General features: G+C 43.5%; 1 protein-coding gene across 1 annotated transcript in view; it reads right to left on the bottom strand.

Moving 5' to 3' along the window:
* The window catches only part of LOC138970186 (uncharacterized), a 48,691-nt gene that overhangs the window by 2,860 nt on the left and 20,155 nt on the right, over positions 1-25,676 (bottom strand). The window contains exons 18-32 of the mRNA XM_070342680.1: positions 25,229-25,286; positions 18,374-18,526; positions 17,836-18,028; positions 16,911-17,015; positions 16,507-16,585; positions 14,904-15,018; positions 14,258-14,338; positions 13,238-13,347; positions 11,067-11,180; positions 9,731-9,892; positions 8,576-8,704; positions 7,834-7,964; positions 4,098-4,229; positions 1,677-1,800; positions 456-552 (exon numbers count right to left, since the gene is read on the bottom strand). Coding sequence (XP_070198781.1) covers positions 456-552; positions 1,677-1,800; positions 4,098-4,229; positions 7,834-7,964; positions 8,576-8,704; positions 9,731-9,892; positions 11,067-11,180; positions 13,238-13,347; positions 14,258-14,338; positions 14,904-15,018; positions 16,507-16,585; positions 16,911-17,015; positions 17,836-18,028; positions 18,374-18,526; positions 25,229-25,286 — 1,783 coding nt within the window. The remainder of the gene's footprint in view (positions 1-455; positions 553-1,676; positions 1,801-4,097; positions 4,230-7,833; positions 7,965-8,575; positions 8,705-9,730; positions 9,893-11,066; positions 11,181-13,237; positions 13,348-14,257; positions 14,339-14,903; positions 15,019-16,506; positions 16,586-16,910; positions 17,016-17,835; positions 18,029-18,373; positions 18,527-25,228; positions 25,287-25,676) is intronic.

Below are 25,676 nucleotides of genomic sequence, written 5' to 3'. Positions count from 1 at the left end.
AACCAATCAGAATGCCAGTTGAATGGGTGTTTAACCATATCACACCTTGTCATCCTTTTCTTCTTGGTTTAAACGATCTTATTCTTCTTCTTCGTTCATGTGCTGAAACTCCCACGTTCACTCATGTCTTTGCACGAATGGGTTTTTACGTGTATGACCGTTTTTACCCTGCCATTCAGGCAGCCATACACCACTTTGAGGGGGAACAATCTTATTCAAACATTTTGCACACACAAAAATACTGTGGAACCTGTTTATAATGATCATGCACCCAAGGTACCGACGAAAAGAGGTCAACATAAACAAATCAGAGCAACTGCTGGTAACTTCAGGATAAATCAATAAATGTTACACTGGTAATTATACCTTACACTTAAGATGTCTTTATGCATTCTACTTCACACTTAAGATGCATAACTAGAGGAAAGTATTTGAAAGTAGAACTTAGCTCTTACCTTTCGATCGCAGGACGCCCAACGGATTAGGAGCATCTTTGAGGAGAGCAATGCGGAAGTCTATGGGCAGGTTTTTGGGCAGAGGAGGCTTGTAATCCTGAAAACCATATCATTTTAAAATATTTACATACAGCTTAATTAACTTCTTCAAATTCTTCTGCGTTTCTGAGCTTTTTTGCTCTCAGCGGTCCTTATGGTGAGAATTTAAATTGCCACAACAGTTAGCCTGCCACATTGGCAGATTTGTGCCTGCTAGGTATACCTGTGCATTCCCAAGTCCCCAGACTTGAGAAAACTCCAGATCTTTAAAGTGCGTATCCATTTTAATGCATACAATTTGTTACTTGAAGAAGCTCTCCCTTTAAAACCCCTGCTCCCCCAGATGTTCTCCTCATACGTACACAGATGCAGTCTGGAAATATTCGTCCATTTGAAAACTCCTCCATTACTGACCTCCTATTCTCAGGTCAACGGAGAGCTTAAAACAGGGAGACCACTCTATTTTTATGACCTGAATCAATAATGAATAAAATGAAAATAAAAATAATATGGAACATTTAATTAAAAACAAAACAAAACATACGCCAACATATTGGTTCTTGCAATGGATGAACATAATGCATTATAGTAATTTTTATAAAACATTCAAAAGAAAAGATGCAGAACTTAGGTCACTAAATGCATTGATATCTTAATATCAAGATCTTGAGAGTCATATATAGACCTTGGAGGGGCGGGGATGTAGCTCAGTCGGTAGCGCGCTGAATTTGTATCCAGTTGGCCGCTGTCAGCGTGAGTTCGTCCCCACGTTCGGCGAGAGATTTATTTCTCAGAGTCAACTTTGTGTGCAGACTCTCATCGGTGTCCGAACACCCCCGTGTGTACACGCAAACACAAGACCAAGTGCGCACGAAAAAGATCCTGTAATCCATGTCAGAGTTCGGTGGGTTATAGAAACACGAAAATACCCAGCATGCTTTCCCCGAAAGCGGCGTATGGCTGCCTAAATGGCGGGGTAAAAACGGTCATACACGTAAAATTCCACTCGTGCAAAAAAACACGTAGTGTACGTGGGAGTTTCAGCCCACGAACGCAGAAGAAGAAGAAGAATAGACCTTGGAACATTAGAGGTCTTTCTGTTTCTTTTTCATTTTGCTTCTACTTCATTAAATACACACAAAATTAGATTCAAACAAATTCAGTGACCGCTCCATTTCTTACCCAAGTTCCGTCGGTGAGGGCGACACCAGTGTGCGGGTCATACTTCATCTTCTCTGTCAGGTGGTACCCCAGCCCCATCATGAACCCTCCCTCTACTTGACCAATGTCAATGTCTGGGTTCATGCTGGAAAATAATCAAGTTAGACGATAATAGTGATATATGAACTTCAACATCAGCAGCACCAACAAGAAGACAACCACCACCAACAACAACAACAACAAAACATGTGGAATACACATTAGTAACATTTGTGGACATCAGACAAGATTTTTTAATCTTCATTAGTTCGACTTCTGACCTGGAGGGGGATTCTTAATTTCTCAAAGCAACTGAATACATGAACCACAACACTTCTGCTACCGTGAATAAATAAAATTAGCTGAAGCTCTCACGTTTACAACGTAAACACAAAGTCAAACAATACACAAGCACAACGCTGACAAAGTGTTCTTAACACTTTCGCGACGGGACACTGATAAATCAGTACCAGCGCTGACACGCCCATGGACGGGAAGCGCATTTTTCAGTACCAGCCATAGAGGGTACACGACTCGTGATTGCTTCCCGGTTTTTGAAGCTTGCAAATAAATTGAGTTGTTTCCCTTGATACACTTGGCGTCCCCTTCTGCCATTTGCAAATCCGCCTGATTTGTGTGCGTTTTTGAGGGAAAAAAATGAATCAAAGGCGAGCCTTGTCTCGGGAGGAGATTCTCCGGATGTTGGACCTAGAGGATCCCGTAGAGCATGATTCGGACGTATCGTTTTCGCCTCACGAAAGCGATACAAGCAGTGAAAGTGAGGAAGAAACAGTCCCGTTGTTGCTAGTACGAGTCGGCAAACTACACGTGGTTGGCGGTGATACTGCTAGACGAACATGTATCTCGGAATCGTGCAGGAGCTATGGGGGCGTGGCAGCACTGATAACAACGGATGGCTGGAGCCTTCAAATCCTTTTGGAATTGTTCATAGATGTACAGTTGGTACTTTGTTGTGAAATGTGACTTATATTCAATATGGATTACCTAGACATCATTTGGTGAGTGTTAGATCTACAGTTTTGTTTCATTTGAGTCAGGATGCTGTGAGTGAATGCGTGATTTGCTTGTTTTTTTCTTTGTACTGTCTCCTTATTTCTGTGTACAATGTTAACAATATTTCAGCTAATTCATAGGTTTTACACCTTGTTTGGTTATAACATTATTTATAATACTTTCTGTTAAAAAATAACTTTTAAAAAAAGCAGTAGAAAATAAAACACACACAAAAAAACGTTAAAAAACACAAATTATCCCCCTTTCACCCCCCTTTCACCCCCCTTTGCTAAAACAAATCGCGTGACAAACTTATAAATAGCACGACTGAACTGGGCATCCATTTTTGAATTAGTACACAAAATTTGGTGGTGATTGGACTTAATTCAAGCTTGCTAGACAGATTTCTTTACAGTTACTGATTTTTGGGAAGTTTCTTGGTGGCAAGCTTGGGCAGGCAGGACGTAAACGCCGTGGCAGTGCTAGTCACAATAGTGTTAAAGGCAAATATGGAATACACAGAAAAAACAGCAGCTAGAACGCAAAATCAAAATCAGAAACAAGAAGGGCAAAGCCCATACACTCACATGCTTGACCTTTACATGACCTTGACCTTCAGGGTCAAGGTCAAATAACTAAACCTAGCAATGACATCATACACTAAGAACTGCTTTACACATTTTTCCTACCAAAATACATGTGACCTTGACCCAAGGTCAATGTCATCCAAGGTCATGCAACACAAAGCTGTTAATTCAAGACATAGGAAGTACAATGGTGCTTATTGGCTCTTTCTACCATGAGATATGGTCACTTTTAGTGGTTCACTACCTTATTTGGGTCACATTTCATAAGGGTCAAAGTGACCTTGACCATATGTGACCAAATGTGTCTCATGATGAAAGCATAACATGTGCCCCACATAATTTTTAAGTTTGAAACAGTTATCTTCCATAGTTCAGGGTCAAGGTCACTTCAAAATATGTATACAATCCAACTTTGAAGAGCTCCTGTGACCTTGACGCAAGGTAAACCAAACTGGTATCAAAAGATGGGGCTTACTTTGCCCTATATATCATATATAGGTGAGGTATTGAATCTCAAAAACTTCAGAGAAAATGGGAAAAATGTGAAAAATAGCTGTTTTTTAGACAACATTTATGGCCCCTGCGACCTTGACCTTGAAGCAAGGTCAAGATGCTATGTATGTTTTTTGGGGCCTTGTCATCATACACCATCTTGCCAAATTTGGTACTGATAGACTGAATAGTGTCCAAGAAATATCCAACGTTAAAGTTTTCCGGACGGACGACTCGGGTGAGTACATAGACTCACTTTTGCTTCGCATGTGAGTCAAAAAATGAGAAGGCTTCTCAATTTGTGTCTAACCTTTCTCCACAGTCATAGAGAATGTCCACACGCGACAGCTGTGACTGTCCAGTCAAAACGTCCACTTCTGCCTCGGCCACTGCCGCTGCGTATACGTTGTAGTGACAGTCGTACTTGTCATGGGGGTTGGTGCTGAAACATTGTCAAACGTATCATGGTTCTGCAGTCTTCCAAAGAGATAACAAGCTACAGCCAAACCTGTCTGTAAAGACTACCCAATTGACCAACCAGGTAGTGATACAGTGCTACCTCCCTTTACCACGCCTCTCTTTTACGGGTCCCTCAATATTACAACCGACTTTTCTCTGGCGGATTTTTTCTCCTTCTTTGTCTTAGTATTTCTCACCTCCATATTACGTCCCCCTCTCTGGTACGACATACGACCGTCCATAAGTGGACTTATAACGACTTTTCCCCAAATTATCACGAGTTTGGTTTACTTTAAACTTATATCTCCAGTCGAGTCCGTACGCAAAACGACGCAAAAACGTGCTGAAGGCAGTGAAGCCATGTCAGTCCGTGTACAACATTACTTCGGCACGCAAACGGCTGAAGCAACGGTTTTTCATTTCTATCTCAGGTCATTACTTTCGTTTGACAAGATAAAGATCGGTACGTTGTAGGAACGCCTACCTTATATTCACGCAAAGTTACAGAAACGCCATGAAAGTAATCCACACATCACCCCAAAGCCGACATTGTTTTCAGTGCAAGGTCGAGGTAAATCACGTGACCTTTTGGTGCTGATGAACCCTTGCCATTCTTTAGTGATCGAGTGACAGCTCACATTGTTTAATTATCTTCTTGTTTTATGCCTACAGAAATGTTTTATTAGTAACTAGAGCTATCTGTTTCTGAGAAATTGTAATGACTGATGTGTGTGTGTGGAATATACTGACACTTATTTTCCACAGATATAGACTGGCTGTTCTCTTTTTTGTTTGACTGGTTGCATGTGCCTGTGAGTGTGATCCTCCATATTACGTTCCCTCCATATAACGACCGAATTTGACTAACATTTTCAAAGTCGTTACATAGAGGTACCACTGTAGCAGTCATACTTGTCATGAGGGTTGATGCTGACACATCATGAAATGTATCATGGTTCTACAGGTTTCGAACGAGAAAACAATCTACAGTCAAACCTGCATGTCTACCACGATCGACCCCCTAGGGATTCCCTGGGGATTAAAGGGCAGCTGTTGGGTTGTGGCTCTCAAAATCTGTTCATCAGAATGAGTTCTCATGTAACTGAAACTATACTTAAAAGTTACTTGGTGATTTTAACAGCTTGATAACACAAGTCCGAAGATTTTAGACATGCTACAATGTCTTTAATCGAAGAAAGTTTGCATTCTTGGCTGAGTCAATGCAGCCCGCTCGAAAATTACTTCCCTTGGATGCGTGACGCCAGCCGAGGAATCGGCCGGGTTGAACGGTGCTCTCTTTATGCCGTTTAGTGGGTGCAATCGGGTTGTCTAGTCAAGCCCTCAAGCATACTTCACGGGTAGGTGAAGAGAAACTTCGGATGGGGTGTCTTCTCCCAGGCCAAAATTTTGCAGTAAAAAACGGAGTTTATAAAGTGTCTTCCGTCCCCCTCCTGCTTTTGTTCAGGTGTTCCCACTTGAACCCTGTTTTTGTTCAACTTATTGGCATATAATGTCACGCGTCGAGGGACACAAAAACACACACACACAAACACACTCACACACAGACACACACATGCACCCACAAACACACACACACACACCCACACACACACACACGTGTAATCACACACATACACAAACACAGACACAGACACACACATACGTGTTATCACACACACACACACACATACGTGTTATCACACACACACACATACGTGTTATCACACACACACACACACACACGATAACCATCACAATCACAGTTTGACAAATTCATCTTTGATTTTTTTGCGGCCGAACACCCCTCCCCCATTTTCCACACTAGATCCACTGTTTCATCTTTGTCTTCGTCTCTCTTCCCTTTATCTTATCTCGTCTACCTACTTGAGTGAGTAACTGAAGAGATATTGTCATTATCTCTTTCCTAGATTTTCCCACCGACAAAGTTGGTTTTTGTCTTGAATTCAGTACCTCACACGTACACGGTAATTGGCGTGACACCCCAAGCGGACCTTCTTCAGTGTAAAGTGTCTGCTGACCAGGGACACGAGGGTCTGTGGTTGAGCAACTTTATGGTTTAACCGGGTGGACTGGGGGAGTAGCAACAGCATGTGAACCACTTTAGAAATAACTTGTGAAGGTGGCAGTTGGTCAGATCAAAGAAGAGAAGATGGGAACATGGGTCCTGAGAAGATACCACCACCCTAATACTTTACTTTGTGCAAGAATCAATCACGCGTACAGCATTACAGATGCCCAGCTTTACTCTGCATTGTACTGTAAACTTCGCAGCGGCCTTATCGGGTTCCTCGGATGACGTCACTGCCAGGCTAACGCTGCGGCGTCGTCTTCTTGTGCTGACAGAGTTGTCGGTCGCGGATTTTGAGTCGTTTCGGCCTGCCAACTGCTTCGTTTTCTTGCGGATTGTGAGAACTAGCAGAAAGTTTCACTCATTTTCATGGTTTCAAACTAATGATAAAAGTATCTTCTTCTGGACCAAATCAACAGTCTTTAGTTGAATCAACTCGGAAAACTCTTAAACACGTGTTTGCACGTGACTCCGCGCATTTTTGAGGCCAGGCAACCCGACAGCTGCCCTTTAACCAAAAGTGGTTGTTTTAGACAAGTAGTCGTTATGGAAAGGTGAATTAGTCACATGTACCACACACAGAATTATCAGGGATACTTCTGGATGGTTGTAATTGGCAGGTGGTCCATACCAAGAGGTGGTCTGGAAAGCAGGTTCAACTGTATTATCTGTCAGGAATAAAGTCAAGAAAACCCACTCTTGGTAAATCTGTGGGTATGCATGAGAATGTTTTCCCTTTGCCTGAGTTTGCTCCTAGGTTAAGGATTCTCTCATTAATATTAACAATCCTTAGTATCTTTGTTTTGAGGATCCTTTTGAAAAGTCTCATATTGTTGACACTGTTTTTATTGCTGAAAAGCCCCCACAAGAAAAGGGCAAACACTCAAGTAACTATACTGGAACCCCCTCCACAAATCTGAGAAAATCAGGTCTTGAAACGGAGGGAGTCTTAAAATGGGGGTTAATTGACGGAGCCTTTCAACAGAAAAGCTGAGAAGACAGTGTCTTAACAGAGAGAGAGAGTCTTAAATAGGGGAGTCTTAAAATACAAGTTCCACTGTATGAACCAAAGCACTGATCTAAATGAACAGCGCATTACACCGGCTTCACTTGGAGTGTTAATTGCATCTTCTAGTGTATTGATCACAGCTTAGGCCTAAAAAAAAAATAGGTGTGGTTACGGTAACCCGACCTACCCTATTTTTTGGGGCCGACCCTATAACTTTTTATTACATTTGTCAAAAAAATACCGCCAAAAAACCAAGTAAACGAGTGCAGAAAACGCAATGAAAGCGAAAGCGCCCGAGTCGCACACTTATTTCCCTGTCAAGTAGGTTTAATTTGTACACATTAGAAAAAAAAGTTTTTAAAAAAAAAAGTGATTGCCTACCTTCCCACCCTATTTGTTTTGGATATGTTACCGTAACCACACCTATTATTTTTTTGGGGCCTTAAAAGAAAATCAGCACCATCCGACAGCATAGATATCAGCACTCACTAAAATCGTGCTGAAAGGTCAACACCCTGCTTGTAGCACTGGGTCACCAGCTCTTGCCAGGTAGCGTTCACCATCCTCTCCTTCACTCCCGCCATCCTGGCCTTCAGAATTTCACAGCATTTTTGGACTCCCTTGGAAAATACAGAAAGAGTTATAGATGTTGCATCAAAAAAATAAAGGGGTGGGGGAAAGTGAGAGATTGAGAGATTGAGAGTGAGAGAGAGAGAGAGAGAGAGAGAGAGAGAAAGAGAGAGAGAAAGAGAGAGAGTGTGTGGGGGGGTGGTGGGGGGAGAAGAGGGAGAGAGAGAGAGAGACAGAGAGAGAGAGAGAGTGTATGGGGGTGGTGGGGGGAAGAGAGAGGGGAAGAGAGAGAGAGAGAGAAAGAGAGAGAGAGAGAGAGAGAGAGAGAGAGAGAGAGAGAGAGAGAGAGAGAGAGAGAGAGAGAGAGATTACATTTATTTTTCTGTAAAGTAATCTCAGTAGCTGGTCCGAGACTTTGCAGCATAAAACAAAAACTCGGTCCAACAGGTGCAGTCAGGCAAACTTAAAAACTCACAAGCATGTGCAAACATCAACATCTGTCCAGATACACATGCAGGCACACCCAACCAAATCTTAACCCAACACCCCTCAAGCCTCTTACATACACACAAACACACACACACACATACCCCCCCCACACACACACACACACATACACACACACACACACACACACACAGTCAAGAAAAGTGTTCCTTACGAGAGCATTGAGTTCACTGGTGATGCTGCCCCCTGTTGTGATGGAGTTAGCATTGCCGATAGACGAGGCTTTCTTGACGCGGATGAGTGACAGCGGCACCTTCAGTTCGTACGCACACACCTGGCTCACCTGTATAAAACAGCACAATTTTAACACAAAAAGTTCAAGAATCAAACCAAAAAAATGTCTCTATCAAGTTCTTAATAATTATACACAAAACAAAACATTCTCTTATACGTTGACACAATGGTCGTTGTAGTGGACGGACATACCTGTACAAGTAATACTGAGCCAATCAAAAGAAAAAGAACTTAGATCAGCAAAAGTATCGACTCCTCGATATTTGAACAGAAAGTTCAAGCAGAAAGTCGAAGCAAATATTCAAAACATGTCACTAATTAGCCGATGCTGCCAATGAGGATATTACATCTCAATTTCGTCATTAAGTGATGCATTGATTGAAGCTTCCTGCATGTTTATTAGCCGATCTTCAGGTGAATACGTAGCTTTTGTTTGTTTTTAACTGAATCAACATTCCACAAACTAACCTTTTCTTGCAGTTCTCACAAGCAGCAGAAAGTACAATCTCAGTTTCTGATCAAGCATATATTTCTCCCTCACACTTTGATCATGAACGCAGAATATGTTTTAGAGCTGCAAATGGTAGAACTTTTAACTTGTAGAGAATGAGAAAGAAGATTTTGGATTGGATATATGCATGTTCAACCTTCTCTTCTTCTTCTTCGTTCATGGGCTGAAACTCCCACGTTCACTCATGTTTTTGCACGAGTGGATTTTTACATGTATTACACAGTTTTTAAGCCGCCATTCAGGCAGCATACGCCGATTTCGGGGGAAGCATGCTGGGTATTTTTATGTTTCTATAACCAAATGTGCGCACTTGGTCTTGTGCTGGAGTATACACACGAAGGGGGATAAGGCACTAGCAGGTCTGCACATAAGTTGACCTGAGAGAATGGATAAATCTCCACCCTTCCCACAAGGCGGCCGCAGCCGGGATTTTAACTCAAGACCTTCCGATTAGGAGGCCGATGTCTTATCCACTACGCCATTACGCCCGTCAATTTGATCAATCGCCCTACAATCATGTGCAAGGAGAAAAGAAAAATGAAAAACACAAAACAATATGGATACCTTCTGATTGATCCCTTGGCCCACTTCAATACCACCATGCTCGATGGCGATGGTGCCGTCAGAGTGGTAAATGGAAACCAGCACGCTGAAGTACGCCCCTTGCCAGGCCAGTCCGAATCTTGTGGGTATCAGTGATATACCTTGCTTCTTCCACCTGTTGGCCTGCATCATTACAACAGCTGGTTTTAAGCATTAAGTAACTTTATATAATTCATTTATGCCATGCATGGGTATCAGGGATATGCCTCGCTTCTTTCACCTGTTGGCCTGCATAGACATTACAACAACCGATCTCAAGCATACTTTAAATAATTCATCTCTTGTGTACAGAATAATTTATCTATGTATGTTTTTGTGAGGCGCTTAGAACTGTTTTAGGATTTGTGCCATGCATGGGTATCAGGGATATGCCTTGCTTCTTCCAGCTGTTGGCCTGCATTATTTAAACAGCTTGTCTCAAGCATACTTGAAATAATTAATCTCTTTTGTACAGAATAATTTATTTATGTATGTTTTTGTTTGTGAGGTGCTTAGAACTGTTTTAGGATTTGTGCCATATAAACATCCTCATTATTATTATCATTTTATAATCAGTGACTGCACTAGCCTATAATTATGCCAAACCAGGATTTCTCTATTACAGTACTGGTACCAGCTCTCACAAGAGGATGCCCTTGAGATCTGCAAAAAGTGTCCCTACCCTTGCAGGTTGTCTTTCATTTGAGAGATTCTTTGGTTGAATTAATATAGACAAATGGAACACAAGGAATGTCCTTTATTGGGAGGTCTCCTCCTATCAGAGGGGCCTAGCTCACATTACAAGGACCAATGTACTGAATGTTTTGGCTCTCGTTCTTGCACAAACAGGTTTCTCGTGCAATATGAACCAGTCAAACCAAGTTGAAAACACGTACATCATGGTAACTTTGGAATTTTTTGATTAATCAATTTCTTAACAAGCCTCCATGAGCAGCTTTCAAGATATATTTCATCACAAATTCATACTTTGCCCAGAGAGCCCCCAGGCTGTTCATTGTTGGTTTGTGACCAAGTCTAGAGATGGTCTGATCCCCTGTAAAAGTCTCGCCAGATCTGAGATGAGACAAGATGGCGTGTGCCTTTAATCTCACACACACACACACACACACACACACACACACACACACACACACACACACACACACACACACACACACACACACACACACACACACACACAATTCCAAATGCATTCAAAACTTACAGAACTGACCAGCTGACAATTTTTCAGGTATTTCCACACAAAACTGGTAAAATACCTACATTTTTCGTTAATACAAACACTGCCTGAACAAACCTTGTTGAACTGAAGCACCTTCTCTTTCCGCGAGTCAAAGTCGGAAGTCAGCCTGAGTTGTTGAACGATGGGGCGAATGTTGCAGTAGTCTAGCTTCATGCCATTGGCCGTTACCTGTAGGATCATATTACAATTCAGTGAAACCCCCCTTTTAAGACCTAAAAAAAATCTGAGAAAATCAGGTCTTAAAAAGGAGGGAGTCTTAAAATGGAGGTAAATTTGCAGAGGTTATAATTTTATAAACAGAAAATCTGAAAAGGCAAGGTCTTAAAAGGGAGGAAGTCGTAAATTGGGGGGTCTTAAAAGGGGGGTTCCACTGTAATACGCTTGTGAACAATAGTGCACACTTCCCGACTCCTTCCCAAGACCACGTGGTTTAACGCACACATGCACACAGACTGCATTTTTATAGACACACACGTACACACACACACACACACAGGCACACAGACTGCATATATAGACACACACACACACACACTGCATATATAGACACACACACATACACAGACTGCATATATAGACACACACACACACACAGACTGCATATATATAGACACACACACACACACACAGAACACATATATAGACACACACAGGCACACAGACTGCATATATAGACACAAACACACACACACACACACAGACTGCATATATATAGACACACACACACACACAGACTGCATATATAGACACACACATACACACAGACCATATATAGACACACCCACACACACACAAACAGACTGCATATATAGACACACACACACACAGACTGCATATATAGACACACACATACACACAGACCATATATAGACACACCCACACACACACACAGACTGCATATATAGACACACACACACACATAGACTGCATATATATAGACACACACACACATACTGCATATATACACACACACACACACACATGCACACAGACTGCATATATAGACACAAACACACACACACATGCACACAGACTGCATATATAGACACACACACACACACATGCACACATACTGCATATATATAGACACACACACACACACACAGACTGCATATATAGACACACACACACACACACACAGACTGCATATATAGACACACACACACACACACACACACACACAGATTGCATATATAGACACACACACACACACACACACACACACAGAGACTGCATATATGGACACACACACACACAGACTGCATATATAGACACACACATTAACACAGACTGCATATATAGACACACACAGACTGCATATATAGACACACACACAGGCACACAGACTGCATATATAGACACACACACACACACACACAGACTGCATATATATAGACACACACACACAGGCACACAGACTGCATATATAGACACACACACATGCACACAGACTGCATATATAGACACACACACACATGCACACAGACTGCATATATAGACACACACACACATGCACACAGACTGCATATATAGACACACACACACACACACACACACAGACTGCATATATAGACACACACACACACACACAGGCACACAGACTGCATATATAGACACACACACACACAGGCACACAGACTGCATATATAGACACACACACACAGGCACACAGACTGCATATATAGACACACACAGGGACACAACCACACACACAAACTCTCTCTCTCAAACAGACAGACGGACAGACAATTGAAAGGCAGAGACAGACAGACCGCAGACACACACAGGCAGGCACACTTAAGCAAACATCTCCACAACAAACACAATGACGTCATAGATTTTCTGTTCACAACATTTGCAATTTATTTACCTCCGTTTCAAGAATCCCTTCTTTTCAAGACTTGATTTTCTCAGAATTTGTGTAGTCCAAATAAAACTAAAAGGGCGAGGGATTACCAACCTAATTGTGTCACGGCTACTCATTTATCTGGATTTCTAGGTGTGTCACTGACTGTCGTGAAGTGAAATTATCAAACCCATATGACTGTACAGCAGGAATGATCATGTCTTTATTTGCCAAATCATTTCCCAGACACACTGACAACCCATACAAATGATGTAAGGCAAGTGCATGAGTAGCTGCATGTGGGGAAAGTTACGAAAGTTGCTTGAATGACGCTTGCCTCTCGAGTGGATATGTCCAATAAATCGTCAATTTAACCTACCTGTCCTTTCTCGTACATGTTGGCCATCCTGACTTGAACAGGGTCCATCTTCAGGGACTTGGCAATGTGCTCCATGATGGTTTCAATGATGAACTGGGCTGGCACAGATCCTGCACATGAAAAGTCAATCTCTCCAAAACCAATGTTCATGATAAGCTGGAACTGTTTGTGTGTGTGTAAATAGTACTGTTGACACGTTTTTATATATACCGGTAGAAGCCTACTGTGGTTCTTGTGCTTAGGCTGTGTATTGGACTGTCACTGTATGCCTGCATTATTAGTTGTCAGTAATTATTACATGTGCTGATTGTTCTCTTTGCCTGCGCGCGTATAGTATGTTGGTTATGTTTGGTCATAGTATGTTTGTTTATGTTTGGTCGTTATTTTTGCCTGTGCGTGTATAGTATGCTTGGTCGTTTTCTTTGCCTGTGCATGTATCGTTTGTTGGTTATGTTTGGTCGGTTTCTTTGCCTGTGCGTGTATAGTATGCTTGGTCGATGTATGTATTGTAAAGCGCTAAGAGTAGACATTTTTCTAGAATAGCGCTATAAAAGTTTGCATTATTATTATTATTATTCACTTGGAACGGCAACTATGTGGACTAAGCTTCTTCAAAACCACACTCAGCCCCTTATCAGGATGAGTTTTGTTTAGTTCTTATGGTACTCTTATTGTTTGGGGGAATTTCCTCAAGGGAATTCAGGCTGTTATCACAGCGTCTATTCAAGTTTTCTAAGCCCTGAGACTTCTGCTGTAAGCGTGGGATCTTTATCCTGCACATGCATGCACACGACACAAAGTTGACTCTTGAAAATAAACTCTTCGCTGACCTCAGATTGAAACCGGCGCTGATAGTGGCAGGCTGGTTTCAAAGTCAACATGCTACCAACTGAGCTTATCTCCCCATCCCAAAAGTGACAAAGTATAATTCTTTACTTTTATTCTAAATTTACCAAATACACCAATCTGCAAGTCTATACTATTCAGCCCTTTACCGGGATGTGTACTCTGTGAACTTACCTGGAGCCCGACAGTAGGTGTTGGACGGCTTATTGGTCTTCACAGCTTGTGGAGTGAAATTCCAGTTCTCACAGAAATAGGCTGAAAAAACCACAACCACCAGCATGTAACGATCGATGTCACTCACCAAGACAAGACAGATTTAAGTTATAACCGAGTAACGTGAAAGCAAAAAAGAAGAAGAATGATTGCAAAACCACTGTTCTATTCCACTTTGGAACTTGCAGAAGCAAAACCACATATCAGATTAAAGATTGTTCGGTAATTACTTTACCTTACTTCGAGTAATGCATGCAGTTGCTGGATGCATGTTTCAAAAATGAAATAAGGAAATTAAATGGAAGAAAAAAAGACCCAAAAAAGACAGAAAGACAGGTGATCAAAACCCAACAGTAATCCTCCTCCTCCTCATCATCATCATCTTCATCTAACCCGCCTTGTGCCTCAACTTCTGAACATGATGGTACAGAGATACAGAAATAAAATATTGAAACAAAATTCCTCGAGGATCCATCGTTATCAAGAAGGACAGCTGTCTTTCTTTCTTACTTGCTTTCCTACACACATACTTGCTTGCTTGCTTTCTTTTGATCTTTCTTTCACTTATTCTTTCTTTCTTTCCTTTCATTCATTTTGTCCTACTAACCATTGTCCAGCCAGGTGTACATGAAAGGGATGATGTTATCGTTTGGAGAAGCTCCACAGTCGCCGTAGAAAAAAATCCTGACACCATTCAGCTTGCCATCCTCTGTGAATCCGGCCTGTAAATAATGATATTTGGTAAGCTTATTGTCCTTGTCGTATTTCCTTAAGGAAATTCGGGCTACTAGCTGTTCCTAGGGATAACGTCAAGCGATAGTCACCCTACCCCATCTTAATGGTTTTTTGGGTTCTCTCCTGCATGTGTGTATTCATGTTTTCCAACCCCTGAGGCTTTAATTTAATTTGCAGTGACCTTGGGATCCTTATTGTGTGCATGAGTACACATGGGGGTGTTCAGACACCTGGAAGAGTTTGCTCGAAGCTGACTCTTGAGAGATAAATTCCTTGCCTAGTCCTGGGTTTGAACTGGATAATTGCCAGTACATTAGTGAACTAGAATGAATACCCGCTTCGCCGGGTAGCCGGCTTCGCCGGGAAGAAGTACTTAGAGCCGTACGCCGGCTTTGCCGGGTCCGAACAATGGACCCGCCAAGCTTAGGTCCCTCCCAGATTCGTGGAATGGGAACAGCACGAAAATGATTCAGTGGCCATAATGCCATTCCTGACCATATCGAGTCCCATCCTTGTCGACGAATGTAACCGTGTTAATCACCTTTGGAGGCGAACTCCACTCAAACAGGATTGAGCAATTTAGAGCTTATCTGTAAGCCCTTTTGAACTGTTATGGCTTCTCAAAGGAAGGCCAGTACATACAAATACACAAAAGCCGCCAGACCACATCACAAACAGAACTGAACAATCCCCAGGTGTTGCTCACATAGAGAGACACACACACACACACACACACACACAAACACAGAGAAGCCGTATCTATAGAGAGATAGATGACAGTGTATTTTTCGCGTGGCTATAAATTGATTCGACCTTTGCACTTTTACATTGAGGATAATTTACGGGTCCAATTTACGTTCTGGACACTGCGGTGACCTTCTAAAAATAGTAACAGAACGCCGGGAATATCCGAAGATGCCCCATAGTGCACCATACGAAGGAAGGGAGGTAAACGCTGAAAACCTGGAGAAGATAAGGAAGAGTTACTTATAATGGTGAAATGAACACAAAAGCCAAAATCGGTTCAGCGCTGCGCGCTGAGAGCACGTGTTGAAATATCTCATCGATGATATTGTGTCCGGGGTGTAGCTGAATACGGTGTCCAAATTTGAAAAAGATCCACCGAGAACTTTGGCTTTGGTGTGTCGGTATGGGGGCCCGGGTAGCTGAGGTGGAACCAAAATAGCTGAGGTGGAACCAAAATCGGTTCAGCGCTGCGCGCTGAGAGCACGTGTTGAAATATCGACCAGGTTGTGTCCTGTCCCGGGTCTACCTGAATATGCCCACCAAATTTGAAGCAGATCCATCGAGAACTTTGGCCGTGCATCGCGAACTCACACACAGACACACACACAGACACACAGACACAAGTCGTATATATATATAGATGAGCTTTGTCTCACCATCTCTCTCTCTCTTAAGCCCACCTGGTTCTTTAACAATAACATATTTGAAAAAGACATCATATAACTGACCTCATAATTTGCCAAGAAAGGAAATCGTTTGCCTATGCTCTTCATGTTGGTGTGAAAATCCATCTGCAGGCGTACTGGTCTGGAAATAAAATAAACAAAACTTACAATTTTGATTTTTGTTTGTTATCTATACAAGCTTTTTAAAAAGATAAAATATGAAACAGATAGATCACTCTACTTATGTTCCAAAATGAACACACAAAAATGAAATAAAAAAGAATAAACAGAATGTTTAATCAAAAAAACAACTCTTCAAAACATTCACACTTGGGATTTTGTGAATGTTTTGCATTTATTACACGTTTGATTTATTCACATGTCTCGTTACAAACTCGTTTTTCTTTCTTTAAACAAGTACATTTTGATCTTCCTGTGATTTGTCTCATTCAGTTTTATTTTCTTACCTCTGCATGAGGTAGGCAGCAAGGGCACAGGCACCTGATACTTGGAAGTTGCGAGAGATTTTGGATCCAAACGCACCACCCAATTGTTTCACTTCCACTGTCGCACTGAAAATGAAATAAGCAAAGTAAATACATGTATATGCTAAGATTTTTCGCTGCTTTATCTATCCATGCTCCTTCACCCTTCAAGTATCTGCTGAGGCACAAAATGAAGGAATAAAGGATCTTCTTCTTCTGCCTTCCTAATGTTTTTACTTTTATTCTCAGGGTTACCACGACATAAGCAGCATGACACCGTCACCAATGCGTGTGTGCGAAAAGTTTCGGTGTGTTTTCAAGTCCCTAAACTTTTACTGGAATCTTGGGATCTTTAACCTGCACATCAGTCGTTTTGCATGCATTTGCACATGAGGGTGGTATGAGTCCATCCACTCAGAGTCTGCACGGAACGCTGACTCTGAGAAATACAGACACAAATTCCTCGTCACATCTGGGCTTTGAACCCAAGCTGAAAGCCTTGAGCTGGTTACAAAGCCAGCGCACTACCAACTGAGCTATGACCCATTCCAAGAGGATGATCTTGGAACTGTGGGGCCCGGTAGCTCAGTTGGTAGAGCACTGGACTAATGTGATCCTAAGGTTACGAGTTCGAATCCGGGCCTGGATGGCAATGGTCAACTTAATGTGCAGACTCAGAGACGGTATCCACGTTCTACCCCCGTGTCACCACTGTGGCTCATAAAATACCCTGGGTAATTCTGCCATAAGTGCAGGTGGCTGATTACACCTAAACACGCAGACACCTGGTAGCGCGACTCTGTTGCTGCTAGCTTTCCACTGGGAGGAAGCGACCCGAATTTTCCCAGCGATTGGACAATAAAGTAATGAAAAAAGGAAAAGGAAAGAAAAAAGCGTTGCTCTGTACCTGCTCTCTGGGAGGTTGAGGACCTTGGCCACAATCTCTGCAGTGCCGTCAATCCACTGAGTGGTGGCCTGAACGTTCATCCCCCCGTCATCAGCAGGGCAGCAGCGAGCTGTCTGCGTCTCCAGCTGGAAGTGGTACTGTGCCCCGCACTCTATGCTGCCGGACACTCGCCTGGCCGACTTGGAAATGGCACCTGGGTTACACATATTCACGCAATCCAAATAGATTTAATACAGACATGCATGATAGCATGCTGACATGCACGTATGCATCGACACACACTATTCACACACAAACATGCATGCTCACCCCCAACACATACACAAACACACACACACAAGGATGGTAGACACAAACAGACAGACAGACATGCACACATTTGCTGATACAGACAACCATTCACAGGAGAGTTTTCTTGATTGTGGGGGTCTATAACGGGTGGCCCTCACTGTATCCAAGATGAAATGGACAGATAATCAAGCAGATGCAGTGCAATAAAATAATAATCCTAAAATAAAGACATGATACAAAAACTCACCATCAGGGTCACCCTTAACAAGAGGATCTGGCATGACACCAGTGAAAAAAGATTTCTGTTCCACTGCTTCCCTCAGGTTCAGCAATGGCGGCTGTACATCCTTGTAGGTGACCTTGACCATAGACGCTGCTGTTTCCGCCGTCAGGGCATCACCTGCATAGAAAGTTATATTTCTTCTTCTTCTTCGGCGTTCATGGGCTGAAACTCGAAAATTTCTTAATAAATTTTCATTTAATTAATATACTTACCAACTCACATAAATAGCATTAACTTCAGTTTGATGCGTAAGACATTGAAGTACTAACCCTGGAAACAGGGGGAGGTAACCCCCAAATCAAAACAAAACCTTGACAACAAGGCCCTGGTAGTTACCTCCCCTCACCGGTAGCCCGCGCATGCGCGGCACATATCACCGGCAAACTCATTCCCAATGAAACACCACCTTCAACCATTAACAAAAAAACGATTGCGGGGTAGGATGGGAGGGCATTAACTATGTGAGTTGGTAAGTATATTAATTAAATGAAAATTTATTAAGAAATTTTCGATTAAATAACATATTCTTACTACAACTCACATAAATAGCAGATTGCTACATAAGGTGGCGGGAATCTCACTTAACATGATAAGAAACCAGCCTGCTTCAACCATAATTGGTAAGCAACTACTACCATTGCAGTGGGTACTAAAACACGCACAAAAGTAGTAAAGAAAGACGTCTAAACATGACGTCCAAACACCACTGAGGTGCCATACGAGAATTGTCTGGCAACAGAACCACCGGCTAAAGGGTCCAAGCTCAGGCCCCATGAATTCTAGACAACCCAGAGGAAGAAAGAAAGCTCCCCCCCATTTGACTGCCGCACTCATAAGCCTGTTAATGAGTGTAAAAGCCCATCTAGTCAGGGCTGCCTAGCAATAATTTGGTTCTATCCGTTGAAACGCAAGAACCAAAAGGAGCCATGCAAGACAAGTAGTCAAATACTCAAAACCTTGAGCGAGACCCAGAAGTATGTAAAACGCTACACCCTTAAGGGGAAGTGAACACTGACAAAAAGGAGTCTGAGAGCCTTCCTATAAAGAAAGGCTAGCATGTCTCCAAATCTATGGCTCTTAAAAAAGAGCTTAAAAACAAAAAGAAATCCCAAGTTGGAATTAATTTTCAAAAGACAAAAGCTTGGACGCAGGGCCCTACCACGCAGGGCGTAGAAAGAGAAAAGTCTTGTCAAGACCTGACGACGTTCCTCCAGAATAACGAAACATAGACTTCCTACGATAACAACAGTTCGTGGAAAGTCTTAACATCCTCCTGAACTGGAGAATGCTAAAGCCTATGCCCAGAACCTAGAACTTGCACTAATGCAGGTGCTGGAGGAAGGGCTGACTGCCCCCCCCCCCCCCTTTTATTTGCACTCATAGAAAGTTAATGATGGCAAAGAAACCACCAGAAAAAATCAACCTAGATAAATAACCCCTTTCACGTAAAGCCTGTTGAGACCTAGGCTAAGTGAAAAGGCCTAAAATACGCTGTCTTGGTCGTGACTGACGAAAAGAGAGAACAATCTCTTACAAACGGCTAGACCAGAAAGACAGCTCTTAACTCAAAAGAGAGCCGTGCAAGTTCGGAAGACAAACAGATATGTCCTCCGAGGCGAGCGAGTAATAAAAAACGAACCTTTGCGTCTCCCCTCGAAGAGAACAAGAAGTTCCAAACGACCACAAGTGAAACACCCTCCACGGAGTGAAGCACTAAAAGATTAAGGCTTGAGTAAACCACAGCACCATAGTCCAAGAGGAAACGCTAAATGTTCGCAATGAACCAGAGACAATAACTTGCCCCTTGTTCAAAGGATAGAGCAAGACAAATGTCGGAAAACATCTGGCCTTGCTAGACTCTCCCACAAAAGAGTCAAATGACTTAAAGCCGAAAACAAAGGCAACAATTTGCAGGTCGGCGAGAATGCAACCTCTCATCAAGAGATGAACCGAGATTGCTCATCAAAACCAAAGCGACTTTAATCGAAAGAGGCAAAAGTCTAACTCAATACTCACTAGCAATAAGCTATGAAATTTAATCGACAAGAAAGGAAGCAAGCATACAGTGGGAGCTAGCTGTAGTGCCGAACGTGGAACGATCAGAGCCTAAGTTTGTCAACACAGAACTGAAAAGGACAAACCATGTAGCGACCGTTAAAACATAATGTCGCTATGTCGCGATCTCCTACCGAAAACAAGTGATACCTGAGAAAAAGATATCAAGCCCTCATCGGTGAGAAAAATCTCAAGAACGAGCAAACGTGTTCCTGAAGTACCCAAACTACCAGAACACTCACCCTCTAATGAACCAAGCTGTGAACCCAACATGATCCAAACGGTTAGCCAAAAGTAGGCTACTGCTGGTGCATGACCTGCTTGAGCAACTACCCAATCAAGACCGAGCGAATGACGCAGTAAAACTTCCTGCGTTAAGAGTCCAAGTCTAGCAAAGACAAGCACTCATAACTTCGTGGGTCGTGGCAGAAAGCACCAATGAATGACTATGACTATGAACTGGACCGTCGCTACCCGTAGGTAAGACAAAGTCGCCGAAACCGGCCGTCATGTTGCCCCCAAACTGACTTCAGACGCTTCTTGTCAAACAGAGGAAGTCACAAGAAAGTCCGAACAACCTCCTCGAGAGGACAAAAACGATGAACGCTCAAAAACCGACAGCTGTCGTGAACTAAGGAGCATCCTTAAGAAAAATCCGGAATAAATTTCGCCGCCAATCAAGAAACACCCTGAATATGGCCGAAAACCCAGAACGCGTCTGATCCGCTGAGAGACTAAAAGTCAGACGCGGGGACCTACGCAAACAGTAATCATAGATGCCATCACGTACAAAACCTTACCATCCTAAACAGCCGCAGCAGAACAGGAAGTAAGATACACGGCATCACTGCTCCCAACAACCTGGACCCCAAAGGGTTGACATCAGAAGTTGCGGACAGGCAAGAACAAAGTGCTACGATTACCTGGAACGTCAAAAAAAACGAACCAGAAAAAGGCAAAATCCCTAGTACAAAACACCCGCAACACCTTGACAGTGTGGGTTGATGCTAATGCGTACAGTCCTTCACTCCGAAAACAGAAGTGAGAGACGGGATACCAAAACCACCAACAACCTGAAACCCAAAGGGTTGACATTGGAAGCCTACTAGGCAAAGAGTCCTTGTTCCCAGAACCATCATTGGCCGAAGCCGTAAATGATTGTCCCCCAACGCAGGAGTGACCTGAAGCGGGGAACTCGGAAGTGCAAAAGGATCAAAAGAATGATTGGGCTTCCCGTTCAGCTTTGGTTACGAAGCATGAAAGACGACGTGCGAGAACAATTGCTCGGAGAAGCCAGCCATGGCTGAACAGACTCCGACACATCCCCATGAGCAGTGAACAGAGGAAAGATGCTAACAGCACCGGAACTCAACACCTTAGCCATCTCATAGGCTACAGAGGGCGACTCCCGAAACCGGAAGTGAACGCTAGTCTCATTGTCACCCTAGAAATCGCCAAATGCGAAAGGTGGTGCCGCTAAACGAGAAGACGAAGTTGTTACCCCTTCTGCAAAGTATCGAGAGGTAACCTCAGCGGCGGCATACAGCGCGCGCAAGAACCTCCTCTCAACTCGAAAGTTGTGTTCCGCCTCGGAAGAGTCATCACAATCCTCGACAACATCCACATCATCAACAAAGATGTCTGATGAAGCCCGATCATGACCGGAACCATCATTGCCCCGCAACGGAACTGATGAACTCGCCGTAACGGAACCCTGTGTAACCACACCAAGGAGGACCGGCAAAGCCGAGCTGCTACCATTGCCCGGAACCAGAGGTAGCTGGCAATTCGGAAGGGAAGGCGACCGGAAACACACCTGTGCTCCGCCCGGAAGCTGACCCATCCTGTCCCCCACCGTACGCAACCGCCTGAGCGGAAGCGTAGGCAGGAAACGGATTGCCGTTACCACCAACGACCGGAACCCCCGTAGGCTGTGAACCGGAAGTCGATGGTAACGATTTGAAAGTGCCACGATCTCCCGAAAGAAACCCTGTGGCCGGAAATCCCTTTGCCGAAGCAGTTGAACCCGAGTACGAGGGACCGGACGTACCAGCCCCAGCGTCAAGGGTGGAATAACCGTCGAGACAAACAACACGCTCGTGTGCTGAGTGCCCCAAACTTCCAAAAGTCTACCCCGGAACCGGCGGACCGGAACCAGCGGTAGCTGGCAATCCGGAAGGGAAGGCGACCGGAACACACCTGTGCTTTACCCGGAAGCTGACCCAACCTGTCCCCCACCGTCCGCAACCGCCTCAGCGGAAGCGTAGGCAGGAAACGGATTGCCGTTACCACCAACGACCGGAACCCCCGTAGGCTGTGAACCGGAAGTCGATGGTAACAAAATGAAAGTGCCACGATCTCTCGGAAGAAATCCTGTGGCCGGAAATCCCTTTGCCGAAGCAGTTGAACCCGAGTACGAGGGACCGGACGTACCGGCCCCAGCGTCAAGGGTGGAATAACCGTCGAGATGAGCAGCACGCATTTGCGCCGAACACCCCGAACTTCCATGAACACGTACCTGATCGGCCGAAGCCGAAAGCTGAGGAACAGCAACGTCCGCCGACGTAATCGTAGCGGAAAGAACAATCCTCGACAAAGAGGAAGCGTTGCCAACCCCTGGAGGCAAAGCTGGAATGGTGGAGGAAGACACACCCCTGTCAGTTGCCAGCATCTCCCTCATTTGATCCTAGAAAGTAGAAAAAAAGAGCAAACAATTCATCGCGCGAGACCGCCTGGGTCTCTTTCTCCTGCGGCGACAAAACGGGCAAGCTAGCAGGAGGATCAAACGAAACACGCAACGACTCCTTGCTCACAGGATCGAAAATTTCGCAAAAATAATTACAAAATACTAAAATGCAAATGGCGGCATGCACCCGTAACACCGGGCACTGCCTACACTAGGTTGAAGCAACAAAAAACTCCAGAAAACGGAGCCAAAAGTTCAACAACCGGCAGAAAAAATAATGCAAATGGCGGCACGTCACAACGCAAGTCCGCCATGTTGACGACTAGAACTCCGTCAAGACGGAGACATGTAGTAAAAAACAGAATACCAACACACAAAGGTCGGCACAGGTAAAGACAAAATAATCTGTAAAAGATAAGTCATAAGACCTAAGCTTACACAACAGATCAAACTGCTCAGCAGGTAACAAAGTACCCTGCCCGACAGAGCTAACGCTAAAGACCGCCATGTTGAAACTACAACTCCGAGAACGGAGAACAAGCTTTAACATAACACGAACAAAGGCGGCGCAAGCTCAACCAAGCCTGTAAGGAGTAAGTCACTAGACTTAAGCTTAACGAAAGAACACACTGCTCAGCAGGGAAACGAAAGTCGCCTGTCTGGCAGCACTACAGTAATAGTCGCCGAGTTAAAAGTACAACTCCGTAAGACGGAGCACGAAGTACAAAGCCATTTACCAACAAATGCAAATGGCGGCACAAGCTATAACAAGAAAACGTTACAGATAAGTCACTAGACTAAGCTTGAACAACAAAATAACTGCTAGGCGGGAAAACAAAAGTCACCCGCCTGGCAGCACTACAGTAAAATCCGTGTAAACAGAACGACTCCGTAAGACGGAGCACAAAGTACGACGCCATTTACCAACAAATGCAAATGGCGGCACAAGCTATAACAAGAAAACGTTACAGATAAGTCACTAGACTAGGCTTGAACAACAAAATAACTGCTCAGCGGGAGAGACAAAACATGTCTGAGAGAGCAACAGCTCTCTCCCGCCCAAGTGAAAACCAAAACAAACTCCGAGAAACGGAGAAAGACATTTTCACAAGTGAACAGTACCATAAACAAACGTTGTAAACCAGAAAGATCTCACCAACAGCTAGCAAGATGAACCAGGGTCAAAAGGTCGTCCTCACAGGAGACCCAAGGCTGAAAAGCCCAGCAAGTACCAACACGTCTGTACAGCACGGTGTTGAAGAAGGGAATGAGTTTGCCGGTGATATGTGCCGCGCATGCGCGGGCTACCGGTGAGGGGAGGTAACTACCAGGGCCTTGTTGTCAAGGTTTTGTTTTGATTTGGGGGTTACCTCCCCCTGTTTCCAGGGTTAGTACTTCAATGTCTTACGCATCAAACTGAAGTTAATGCTATTTATGTGAGTTGTAGTAAGAATATGTTATTTAATCCCACATACACTCTTGTTTTCTGCACGAGTTGGTTTTTATGTGTATGACTGTTTTGTACCCTGACATTTTAAGGCAGCCATACGCCGCTTTCCGGGGAAAAAGGTTATACATTTCCATTCCTAACCAATGCAGCATTCAGGGATGTTACCGTATTTATATATAAAATAAATATATCAAGGGACTGAAACTTCTCTGGCGCGAGGAATAGACACAATTAATCTTACCCAACTGCTAGGAGATGCATGAACCATGCAGTGTCATTATCTTAAATGGTAAGACCAAGACCAAGACCCCCCCCTCCCTCCTTTCATGTTTCGCTTATACATCAAACAGACAGACAGACAGACAGACAGACAGATGCATGTGTGAATGTATGCGCACCACACACACACACACCTTCGCGCGCACACACACAAACAAGATCCCTCTTTCTCTCTCTTAAACACGGCTCTCCCAAAGGGCAAAGTCCATATATACCAGAGGGTATTTTTCTCCAGTACACCCAAAAGCTCATGAAAAAAGTAGGAAATGAACAACTCATTTTAAAGCAGACCGCCTGACTGATTAAGAAATAGATCTATGGTAGAACTAATGAGAATGTGTGCACTCACTGGCAACAATCAGCCCAATGGGTTGTCCAGCGTACAGAATATTGCCACTGCTGAAAATCTGTGTGAAAAGAAAAGCAAACAAACAAACTCAAGATAAGCAAAACAACTAAAACAACAACAAAAATGGCATCAAAACCCCAATTCTAATTAATCCATAGACTTACAAAGCCACTGCTGGACATAGCTCGTTTGGTTTACTCACACTATGTATTTATACCAGGGACCATAGTAAGCTACTCAGCTGTCGCTCTCATAAGCAGACACCGATTCTTTGGCCATTGCAAATCTGTTCCTACAATGCAGGTGGACTCTCCTGGGAAGGATACCCCACCCCCCCCCCCCTTAATTCTTTCTATAATCAGTTTTGAAACTCTGGGCGCTTACATAGGGCTCAAGAGTGATCTAATTGCAAATTACACATTGAAAGAAGCATTGTAATCTTTCATAT

Source organism: Littorina saxatilis, linkage group LG7, assembly GCF_037325665.1.
Source record: "Littorina saxatilis isolate snail1 linkage group LG7, US_GU_Lsax_2.0, whole genome shotgun sequence".
Classification (NCBI taxonomy): domain Eukaryota; kingdom Metazoa; phylum Mollusca; class Gastropoda; order Littorinimorpha; family Littorinidae; genus Littorina; species Littorina saxatilis.
This window is presented reverse-complemented; position numbering and strand designations above follow the sequence as displayed.